Source organism: Hyla sarda, chromosome 10 (assembly GCF_029499605.1).
Source record: "Hyla sarda isolate aHylSar1 chromosome 10, aHylSar1.hap1, whole genome shotgun sequence".
Taxonomy (NCBI): domain Eukaryota; kingdom Metazoa; phylum Chordata; class Amphibia; order Anura; family Hylidae; genus Hyla; species Hyla sarda.
Genome location: NC_079198.1, coordinates 48,672,473 through 48,684,878, shown reverse-complemented (window position 1 = coordinate 48,684,878; position 12,406 = coordinate 48,672,473). Strand labels below are relative to the sequence as shown.

Sequence of the window (12,406 nt, the reverse complement as noted above, 5' to 3'; positions counted from 1 at the left end):
TTTCCTTCCCCATCTTGCACGCTTTAAGTCACAGCCCTTTTTTTTCCGGCTTACAATATCTTTACCACAATGCAGCCCCACCTGAGGACGGGATAGGAGGATTAGAAATGGGGACGGGATATGCGGACGGGATTTAAGGACGGGATATGAGGACATAAGCTTCCTCCTTTGTTGCTTTTCCTCCCCCACAAGGATAAGGTAGGAAAAAACGGGCAGCGCCAGGTACTCCACTAGTTGCAGATAAATGCTATGTTTTTTTTAACCACCAAAACCATGCCAGAACACATCTATGCCAGATGGTCCATAGGTCAAGCATTATGCACCATTTTAGTATTTGTGATCAGGGCTGCACACACTCGTGCTCGTGATAACAATGATATATTCTTACCTGTTATATAACACATTTAAACTTAACATATCGGTCTGAATTGTGCCCAATGACCGCGACGGAGGCTACACCTTTAGAGGGCATGCCCTGTAATGGGTGGAATGAAGAAATGAAAAGAGGAAAAAAAGGGGGGTGGTTGGGAGGGGTCCGCAAATGTCATGAATGCCCCACTGATAGGAAGCAGGGGCGTTAAATACCCCTGCCTCCGCCCCCAACCTCCATGTGCCGCCTTGAACATGGAGGGGGTGGAGATGCTACCGCCCCTCTCACAAATACAGCCTAATTAGGCTTTACACTTGTGATCAGGGCTACACATTCGTGCTCGTGATAACAATGATATATACTTACCTGTTATATAACACATTTAAACTTAACATATCGGTCTGAATTGTGCCCAATGACCGCGACGGAGGCCACACCTTTAGAGGGCAAAAAGTCAAATGGTAGGGAGTTTGAATGTTGTAATTATGAACTGATGCCCCTACCTTAGCACAAACACGAGATATAGCTCTGACATCAAGACAGAAATTAGGTGAAAGCGAACTGACTGGCCTAGGAATCGATGCCCGGAAACTGAAGAGTTGTGGTAGTTATGCCCACTCTTTACCCGGAACCAGAGTTGGCACTTGAGCAGGATCAGGATACACCCAAGCCGAAAACTGCCTATAGCATGCTGCCTAATATCAGTGCGAGAGTGAAACACTGTGACCTGTCAGGCCTGATGAATCCCATCATGTTCCTCCTAATAAGTGGCAAAATAGAAACTGTTAGCTAGATGGCACCACCATCACCACCCGACTGACCTTGATGGTAACCGCCTTATTGCCTGTGGAATCAAACAATATCCGAACACCTTACCTGAAAACTAAGCCAAACCCAATTCCCCATTCCTAACTTCACTAGCCTCATGAGTGGTGTCCCTTTGCGAGTGACCCACCCTTTTGTTGCCATCATGTCTGTAATTTGCCTACCCAATGTACCTGCAGATACTACTGCTCCATGCCTGAGTCATCCTGCCCTCAAGCTGGACCATTGTGCATATGATAATGCTGATGAAGCAGGCACTAATAGGGCCGTCGACCATGTGACAAACTCTAGCTGGAAACATGTCGGTGACAAACTTGCGTGGAGTATCATACGGCAGACGTGTTGTCATGGAGACCCCATGTACGCGACGAGTTGCTCTTGCTCTGAAAAGTGTCAGTGACCAGAACCTGTGCTGCCTCATTTGCCAATATGGTCGGCACCCGGAATATCTGACCGCCTATGCCATGGTCTATTGCTTTGAGATTGTGTCAGAAATGTAGACCTGCATGGGCCTTTCCCTGCAGACATGATAGGCATAAAGGGTAACAAAACACCTATGTTGAAATGTTATTGCTCTGAAAGCGTGTCAGTAACAATAACCTGTGTAGTTCCCCCCTGCAGACGTGTCAGGTATAACGGGAAAACAGCCCCCTTTGTCGAAATGTTATTGCTCTGAAGACGTGTCAGTAACAATAATCTGTGTGGTGCCTCCCCCTGCAGACGTGGCAGGTATGACGGGAAAACAACCACCTGTGTCGAAAATGTTATTGCTCTGAAGACATGTCAGTAACAATAACCTGTGTGGTGCCTCCCCCTGCAGACGTGGCAGGCATAATGGGTAAACAACCACCTATGTGTCATAATGTTATTGCTCTGAAGATGTGTCAGTAACAACAACCTGTGTGGTGTCTCCCCCTGCAGACATGGCAGGCATACCGGGTAAAACAACCACCTATGTGTCATAATGTTATTGCTCTGAAGACGTGTCAGTAACAATAAACCTGTGTGGTGCCTCCCTCGGCAAACATAATAGGTAAACAACCACCTGAGCGTCATGATGTTGTTGCTCTGAGGACGTGTCAGTAACAACAACTATGCAGTGTTGATGTTGTTGCTATGAAAAAATGTGTCAGTAACAAACAACTACGCAGTTCATCCCCCTGCAGACATTGCATGGATGAAAGGTACACAACCGCCAATGTATCATAATGGTGTTGCTCTGAAAATGTGTCAGAAACAACAGCTGTGCACTGCAACCCCCTGCAGACGTGGCAGGCATGTTGGGAAACATTCGCTAATGTGTCATGGTGTTCTCTACTGGAGACGTGTCTGTGACAATAACATGGTGCATGCCCCTGGACACAAGGGTTAAAAGGTGGAGGCTGAATGTCAGATGTCAACATACAGTGATAATATGTGATCGTCATGCTGACTTTTTGACTAACATGTGGTTCAATTACTACAATAACTTGTATGACCTATCAGTTACAGGAACAAAAGCCAGTATAACAGCGTGTAGCTTGTGCACGTGATATGAACTGTAACGTGCGGGGTAACTAACATTGCATGGTGTGCTGCTTCAATGCTGACAATGAGTGACACTGACTAGGTGGCTTGCATGATACGATTGGTATTGCTAGTGAATGTAAACTCCGCTGTGATAGAAATAAATGTCTGGAACTAACTGACGCAGTGGCAGAACTGGAAACACATGCGTGATTGCACAAAATGTCTAACACCAGCAAGGGGTGGTGGATAGTAGTGCGAGTATGCTATGCCACGTGTTGATGTAATGGAACTAACAGGAGTATGCATGTAAATTCTAGCATCGATGTCTGTATGTAACCTATCTATGCCTGGTAAATGGTCATGAATGTATGACTGATCAGAAGGCTGGTGACCTGTGTATGGTAAAAACGCTGCATATGACTGCACAGTGTAGATGACGTACAAAGCTATCAGTACTTGCAGGTATAGTAATATGGATATAGCGGCTGTATGCCCAGGGAATGCTATGCAGTTATGTACCATATTAATACTATGTGCCTATAAAATAGTATATATTCTATGAACGTAGTACCGTATAAATCTATGGGTGTATATACCAGTATGCGTGAAAGTACCATATGCTGTGCCCATCTGTACTGTATACATACTGTAAGCGTGCCTAGTATAAAGCTACAAGCGTATGTGCCGTATAAATGCAATAAGCATATGTATATTATAATTATGTTAATGTATACAGAGCATAGATGCCGATCACTATGTATAGAAATACTATGAGTGTATGCACAGCACAAATGCCACCAGCGTCCGAACAGCACAACACCATAGACGCACAAACACAGAACGCAACGAGCGCACATCAACGCCATGAACCCATGAACACAAATGCCAAGAGCGCATGCACAACCCAAATGCCAAGAGTGCATGTGCGGCATGAATACTATGGACGTGTGACAAATGAGAGCGTGTGAACAGTGTAGTTACCGAAAACGTGTGAACAGTATGAACGCTATGAGCGTGAGAACAGTGTGTCAAGAACGAATGAACAGTATGACTGCCATAAACGAAAGACAGTATACATACTATGTAGTACATGGACAGTATAAATGCCATGAGCGTGAGGACGTAAGAACCACCACATATGAAACCGTATAATACTTTAAGCGTATGAGCAGTATAAATGTCATGAGCGTATGAGCAGTATCAATGCCATGGGCATGGGAACATTATTCAGTATAAATTCCATGGGCGTATGATCAGTGTAAATGCCCTGAGCAAAATGAACTGTACAAATGCCATGAGCGTGTGATCAGTATAAGTGCCATAAGCGTATGAACTGTACAAATGCCACGAGCGTATGAGCAGTATAAATGTCATGAGTGTATGATCAGTATGAATGCCATGGGCATGTGACCAGTATTCAATATAAATTCCATAGGCGTGTGATCATTATTCAGTATAAATGCCATGGACATATGAACAGTATAAATGCCATGAGCGTATGAACTGAACAAATGCCATGAGCGTATGAGCAGTATAAATGTCATGGGCATGTGAACAATATTCGGTATGAACGCCATGAGCGTATGATCAGTATAAATGCCATGGGCATGTGATCCTTGTACAGTATAAGTGCTATGTGTGTATGAACGGTATAAATGCCATGACGTATCAACATAGAAAAGCCATGAGCGTGTGAACGAAATGACTGCCATGAGTGTATGGACCGTATAAAACGCCATGAGCAGTATGAAAGCCATAAGTAGTATGAAATACCATGAACTCCTTGAGCGTCTGAAACTGTATGAATACCAAGAACGAATGAACAGTGTAAATGCCATGAACGTAACACCGTATACAATGTCAAGAACATATAAATAGCATTAGTAAGTGGACCATATAAACCCACACGAGCAGTGTGCATTGAGCGTATGAAATTAAAACAATGCGCGTACAGACAGTATGCAGGACATGGCAGTACAGTGAAGATGCCCTACCCGTGAGACAGTATAACAGTTGTGTGTTTGGATTCTGTCACCATACAACCAATAAATGTTATAGGCATATTGGGGGGTATTTATCAAAGGATTTATGTGTTTTTTTTTACGTAACTTTGGCGCAATACTTTGGCGCAGTATCTTTTTGCGCCAAAGTTTGGCGCATCTTCTCCACTGTGATTTTTACAACTTTCTCAAAATCACATGGTCCTGTGTGTGATTTTAACTTTAGTCAGTTATTCATCATTTGCGCCAATCGATCTTTGGCGCAATTTTGGCGCAAATCCCATTTTTGGCGTAAATGCATTGGACATGGCCACACAGGTTCAGGAAAGGTAAGCACTAAAGCAGTGGTCTCCAACCTGCGGACCTCCAGATGTTGCAAAACTACAACTCCTAGCATGCCCAGACAGCCAACGGCTGTCCAGGCATGCTGGGAATTGTAGTTTTGCAACATCTGGAGGTCCACAGGTTGAAGACCACTGCACTAAAGTAACAAAAAAAAAAAAATACCCAAGTTGAAAATAAAATCCATTTCACGTGGTGGCTATAAACCCCACAAAAGAAAATTACTCATGTCGCTTGCTAATATACTGGAGGAGGGACTCCGAAATGGCTGCTCTCCAGGGTAAAATACGCTGTCCTCTGTGGTGGTAAGTTCTGTGTAAAAGGCGCTGTGAACAGCTGATTTCAACATTTGAGCCAATATTACTAACAACTTGCACCAAATGATAAATTTGGTGCATGTCCACGAAATCCAAAGTGAAAAAAAAGGGTAAAAAGAAACTGTCAACAGGCAAAATTGATAAATACCGTGTAAATGCCATGAGCGTATGAACATGAAGACCTTGCAAAAATGTAATTGAAAGCTGTGAAGGCAATGAATGCTATAAAAGCATGTGCGGAAAGGAAGCTATGACAATATATACGGAAGTGAATTCTGTGGCAGTATGTGCGGAATAAAATGCTATGACGGAAATAAATGCTATGACAGTATGTAAAGAGAATGAATGCTATGTGCGGGACTAAATGCTGTTAAAGCCTGTGCGCAATTGAAAGCTATGAAGTATGTGCGGAAATAACTGCTATGAAGATATGTGTGGAAAAGTTATGAAGATATGAATAAATGCTATGAAGGTATGCCTCGGATTTTCTTTGCAGATGGAGAGGATGAATGCGGAATCGGTGTAAGGTTAGAAACTGTAACAAAACCTCAGCTGTGAGATGTATCTAGCACAGACAAGTCTTCAGCCTCTGAACAGAATTTATTCTTTACACTTCACTTTTTTCACGTGGACAATGCATGTTATCTTATTTTTACTTTATAAAATGCACCTAACCCATCTTGCCCGCAATCATCTATAGGAACTGGAGACGAGCCCATGAGTTACGCAGTGCTGCTGGAACAGGCCCCAGGTCCTGATCCTGCAGTCTGCTGCACCCAGCAATAACCCTCAGGGCAACCAGTGAACATTAATCTGACAGCCGTGTCCAGCTGTTGAGAAACTACCATATCCAGCAGCCCGGACAGACATGGTGGGAGTAGCTGGATAGTCTCAATCCCTGACACATACACATGATTCTGGCACCCCACCAGACTCGCAGCCACAGCGCACGCATCCCAGCATCCGGCACTGAGGCAGCAGACGGGCTGCGCCTGGAGCCAGGACCATGACACCAGATGCAGGTACCACCACCGCTGGGTGCCGGAGTGCCGAGGAATGGCGGGAAAACCTGTGTGTCCGGCATGCAGACGAGTCCCCAATGTAACCCAGCAGCACCCGACTGCATACCGAATGAATGTCCAGGGAGACGCGTTCAGCATTTCATTCATGGATTTTATTGTTAGTGCTAATATGATTGACAATATATGTGCTTGTTTATCTATTTCCCTCTTTTTCGCTGGGAGACCGTGCACGTACCACTGATGAGGGACCGCAAATCTGGTCCAGTCAGCAACACTCCCCGTTACCCCGAGTACCGCTGAAGTACTGCTCCGGTACTGTGGAAAAAGCCCCGCCCCGAACAACCAACACCTGTATACCGAGCCTGTGTACGGCAGTGAGGTTACCCTCATGCCCAGAACTGCCTATCCCTTGCATTTACCCCCGGCTCCCAAAGCCTGCGTCCGCAGACAGAGCCGACGGAATAGCAAGGCCCGACCTCACCTGACCACACGCTGGTCCTCCAGTCCCGCTGGTCATCATCCCGTTACTTCCTTCCATGCCACTGCATCTATAAGTAACTGAATCTCCCGCCAACCATGGAGTCAGCTGACAGCGAAACCCCATCACAGCGGCCATCCTCCGCAAACGTCACGAACGCCCCACTGATAGGAAGCAGGGGCGTTAAATACCCCTGCCCCCAACCTCTATATGCCGCCTTGAATGTGGAGGGGGGTGGAGATGCTACTGCCCCTCTCACAAATACAGCCTAATTAGGCTTTACACAAATAGCAATGAATATAACATCAGATATAAAAGATCCACCCTGTTGAATCTGGTCTTTCCATCCAGGGTAGCTCAGGGGCACTGGACATATGCTAACCTAGCCTACTGTATTTCATATTCATATTAGTCCAGGACAAGACTAACTTTAGTTACATATGTGTTCTACAAGTTAAATATATTATTGTGTTCCCCCCCCCCCCCTAATGTATACTAGTTTGACTATTAAGCCTATGTTCCTCTCTTCTTTTATAGACCAACATTTTCTGGATACTTTGGCAACATTTCGAAATCAAACAACAATGAAATTAAAATCTGCTCTTAAGGTTTACCATGACAAAGGTATCATATATACTTATGGAAGTAACATAAACAGTAAGCATAGTCAGTGTGGCAATAACTTGAGAAATCTATATTGGTTACAATTTATAACTTACAATGTTACTGTCATTTTTACAAATGCTTGACATGTTATCCAGACATGTCAAAGGTTTAGATTTCACTAGAGGTACAACGGGGGGATGTGTATGGTGGCACATTTCACTCCCCAACCGTAAGCCCATTCCACTATGGTTACAACAAAAAAAACTAGAAGATTTTAAAAATATCTTCCAGTATCATATGTCTATGATACAGGTTGGGCCATTTATATGGATACACCTTAATAAAATGGGAATGGTTGGTGAATTGGTGATATTAGCTTCCTGTTTGTGGCACATTAGTATATGTGAGGGGGGAAACTTTTCAAGATGCGTGGTGACCATGGTGGCCATTTTGAAGTCGGCCATTTTGAATCCAACTTTAGTTTTTTCAATAGGAAGAGGGTCATGTGACACATCGACCTTATTGGGAATTTGACAAGAAAAACAATGATGTGCTTGGTTTTAACGTAACTTTATTCTTTCATGAGTTATTTACAAGTTTCTGACCACTTATAAAATGTGTTCAATGTGCTGCTCATTGTGTTGAATTGTCAATGCAACCCTCTTCTCCCACTCTTCACACACTGATAGCAACACCACAGGAGAAATGCTAGCACAGGCATCCGGTATCCGCAGTTTCAGGTGCTGCAGAATGGGCAAAACTAAAATTGGAACAGGACCCTCTGTTTACACAGAAGATTTTGTTCAGTGATGAGGCAAACTTTTATGTGAATAGTTAACAAACAAAACCACCGCTATTGGTCTGACACTAACCCATATTACATAGATCCCTCCAAGACTGTTGGAACACAAAAATTGATGGTATGGTGTGGTAAATGGGGTACAAAGATAGTGGGGCAATTCTTCATCAATGGAAACCTCAAGGCCACTGGATATGCGAAATTGCTACATGATGATGTGTTTCCCTCTTTATGCACTGAAGCTGGCACGTTCCCTGAGAAAGTGGATTGGTCGTCGTGGGCCAGTTGAATGCCCCCAAGGTCTCCCGATCTGACCCCCTTAGACTTTTATTTTTGGGGTCATCTAAAGGCAATTGTCTATGCTGTGAAGATACGAGATGTGCAGCACCTGAAACTACGGATACTGGAAGCCTGTGCTAGCATTTCTCCTGCGGTGTTGCTATCAGAGTGTGAAGAGTGGGAGAAGAGGGTTGCATTTACAATGCAACACAACGGGCAGCACATTGAACACATTGTATAAGTGGTCTGAAACTTTTAAATAACTCATGAAAAAATAAAGTTACGTTAAAACCAAGCACATCATTGTTTTTCTTGTGAAATTCCTAATAAGTTTGATGTGTCACTTGACCCTCTTCCTATAAAAAAAAAACTAAAGTTGGATTCAAAATGGCTGATTTCAAAATGGCCACCATGGTCACCACCCATCTTGAAAAGTTTCCCCCTCACATATACTAATGTGCCACAAACAGGAAGTTAATATCACCAACCATTACCATTTTATTAGGGTGTATCCATATAAATGGCCCACCCGGTAGAATAAAATTTAACTTTTATTATGATACTTAAAATATAAGAAAAATAATAGAGACCAAGTGTGTAGAAAAGCAAAAGATTAAAACTACAGTCTCAATTGGTCTCTTATTTTTGTTCCTGGTCTAGTTCAGTAGAAAAGCAAGTTGTTTTGTACACGATACACAATGTACTATTGATATCATCCATCTTCAACAACATGATATGAATAGTGGTGTACATTAAAGGGGTACTCCGCTGAAAACATCTTATCCCCTATCCAAAGGATAGGGGATACGATGTTAGATCACGGGGGTCCCGCTGATGGGAACTCCCGCGATCTCCAGGCCTGTAGCACAGGCATCCGGAACACTGAGGCTTGCAGCTTCCACATTCGTCATGTCATGCCATGCCCCCTCCATTCATGTCTATGGGTAGGGGCGTGATGGCAATGTACTAGCTGTCACGCCTCCTCCCATAGATGTAAATGGAGGGGGTGTGGTGCCGGCATCGCCAATTATTGGGCATGGAGTGGAGTTCGCTCCGTGCACCGAATGACAGGGGTGCTGCAGCGGATATCTCGGGTGTCCCCCAGTGGCAGGACCCCTGCAATCTAACATCTTATCCCCTATGTGTGCTTCAATAGTAATTGGAAGTCATCTCAACACTGATACACTAATCAATCTTAACTTATGTCTGTGTGACATATTTAATTTAAATGGCAGTGCTGCTTTAAAATGTAACTGTCATTGAAATTAACTTTTGACATGTTGCACAGACATGTCAAAAGTTAAAATTGGCCAGAGTCTTAGTGCTGAAGTGTACTTCACTCTCCAGCTTTACATTCAATGCGAGAGTCAGGCTCTATGGACTATAATGGAGGCTGTCTCCTGTAACTCCTGTAATCAGACGTACTGCGTGCTGAGCTGGGTAGTGAAGCATTATATCCCGCATTTTACAACAGGAAGGAAGTAAAGGAGCAGGATTCCCAGCATCCTGTTTATTATACACGTGTACACTATTCACCCCTGTATACTATACGACCGGGGGAGGTGAATAGTGATGCTATACATCACTCCTCACCTTCCACAGGGTACAAATTTGGCTGTTTCCACACACCAGGAAAAACACAAGAGAAAGTTTTTCCTTTGTTTTTGCTGGTGGGAAAAAACCTCAGTGGAATCCTAGCCTAACAGTAAAAATGTGCTAAGTATAAAAATAAAAAGGTTTTTCAATAAATAAAGTGTAAAAAAATAAAATAATTTCCCATTTCCCAATAAAGCCCTGGTTTACCCCCCCCCCCCCAAAAAATAAAAAATAAAAAACTCAAAACCTATACATAAGTATTGCCAAATTTTTTATGACTTTTACAATAAAAAGAATAATGTCCCGCATGGTAAAAAAAAAACAAAAACTAAAGAATTGCTAATTTTAGTCCAAAACCTGGAATAAAAAAGATCAAAAGGTAGCATGTATTGTAAAAATGGAACCAATGAAAAGTCCAGCTCGTCTCACAAGAAATGAGCATTGAAACCCCAACCCACCCCACCCATCAGACACCTTATCCCCTATCCTATATAAAATATTTTTTAAAAATCATAAAATAATTAAAAAACAACACTCCCACCTTCAAAAAATTTGAAATGCATGAATTCTCCTAATAATACATTTTTGTATTAAACAAGATAATAGTATGATAATAATAATAATGTTAATAACAAAGTAATATATATGTATATATATATATATATATATATATATATATATATGGTATTGTCACATCCATAACAACCCAAATTCTAAAAAAAAATATATCATTACTTATCCCACATTGTAAACGTGTAATTTGAAAAAAGATGGCAGAATTTTTCTGTGTTTCTATATCTACGGTAAAATATTTAAAAAAAAATTGTTAAATTGAACCAATATGGAACAAACTCTCATCGTTATATGAATTTAAAAAAAAATTATAGCTCTTAGAATGTGACAATAAAAAATATGAAGGAAAATGTTTTGGCAATAAGATTCAAATTGGCTCAGTCACTAAGAGGTTAAAGTGAATATATCAGCTCTTTTTGCTAGATAATGCTACAGCCATTGTTACAAAGCTGTTAGAGTATAAAATCAAATTGTACTTTTCCTTGAGTTGATGGTGGTGATTTTATAAGATTTGCAACCATCAGCTCCAGGGAAAGGTACAGTTTACTTTTATACCCTAACAACTTTGCAATGGTGTCTGTAGCTCTTACCAGCAAATAGCTGACAGATCCCATCTAATGGGGTTATCCAGGATTAGGGTGGGTTCACACTACGTTTTGATCGGTTACCTGATCCGGCTGGGGGAGTGAAAACCGGGAGCCCTCATATCCCAGCAGGACAAAGCCCCAATCTCATTCATTTGACTGAGCCGACCAAAGTCATAGCGACTCCGGTCGACTCATTTTTGCCCCGTATCCGATTCTCTGACCAGACCTAAAACTGCGGTATACCACAGTTTTAGGTCCAGCCAGAAAACCGGATACGGCGGCAAAAATGAGCCGACCGGAGTCACTATATAACTCAGGTTGGCTCATTCAAATGAATGAGAGCAGGTCCGGGTCCGGCTGGGGGAGTGAGAACCGGGCGATCCCGTATCCCAGCTGAAAACGGCCCTGCTCTCATTCATTTGGTTACCGTATCATCAAAACGTAGTGTGAACCCACCCTTAGAAGAACAGTGCAATTTTTTTTTCTAAAAACAGTGCCACACCTGTTCTCAGTTTGTGTGTGGTCTTGCAACTCAGTTCCATTGAAGTGAATGGAGACAAGTTGTAATACCACACACAACCTGAGGACAGGTGTGATGTTATTTTTTTGAAGAAATTAGCTCTGTTTTTCTAATCCTGGATACTCCTTTAAATATTAAATGCCCTTGTAAATACCAGAGTGATAGCTAAGTATAATATATTGGAGAATCATAGATAATAGAATTGTCTGATGTATGATTTCATAAAATAAAAGCAACATCATTTCCATGTTTTTCCTTTCCTTTGCAGCTTGTTCGCCCACTGAGTGTGGTGAGTGTTTACAATTACATTTACCGTTCATTAACTACTAACAAAGTAGAAACAAGAATGTACTTTAAATTCAATTTCCTCCAGCCAAAAACTGCAGTCTTGGCCCTGGGTAGAGAATTGCACCTCTTATTACAGGTACAAGGTACAAGGTACAAAGTATAAGGTGGAGTACAAAGTCCAAAGTTTGGTAGAGCAGAAGGGAAGTTGTTTTGTAAATATTTAGAGCTTGATTGCACTCCCGTAAAATAGAAAGCGTTTATAATTGAAATATAACATGCAGTATAGTTACTCACT

General features: G+C 42.3%; 1 protein-coding gene across 4 annotated transcripts in view; it reads left to right on the top strand.

The window, feature by feature from the left end:
- Nucleotides 1-12,406, top strand: part of LOC130293838 (izumo sperm-egg fusion protein 2-like) — a 127,358-nt gene that overhangs the window by 45,396 nt on the left and 69,556 nt on the right. For all 4 annotated transcript variants that reach the window (XM_056542998.1, XM_056542996.1, XM_056542997.1 and 1 more), the window contains 2 exons: nucleotides 7,401-7,487; nucleotides 12,092-12,112. In XM_056542998.1, coding sequence (XP_056398973.1) covers nucleotides 7,401-7,487; nucleotides 12,092-12,112 — 108 coding nt within the window. The remainder of the gene's footprint in view (nucleotides 1-7,400; nucleotides 7,488-12,091; nucleotides 12,113-12,406) is intronic.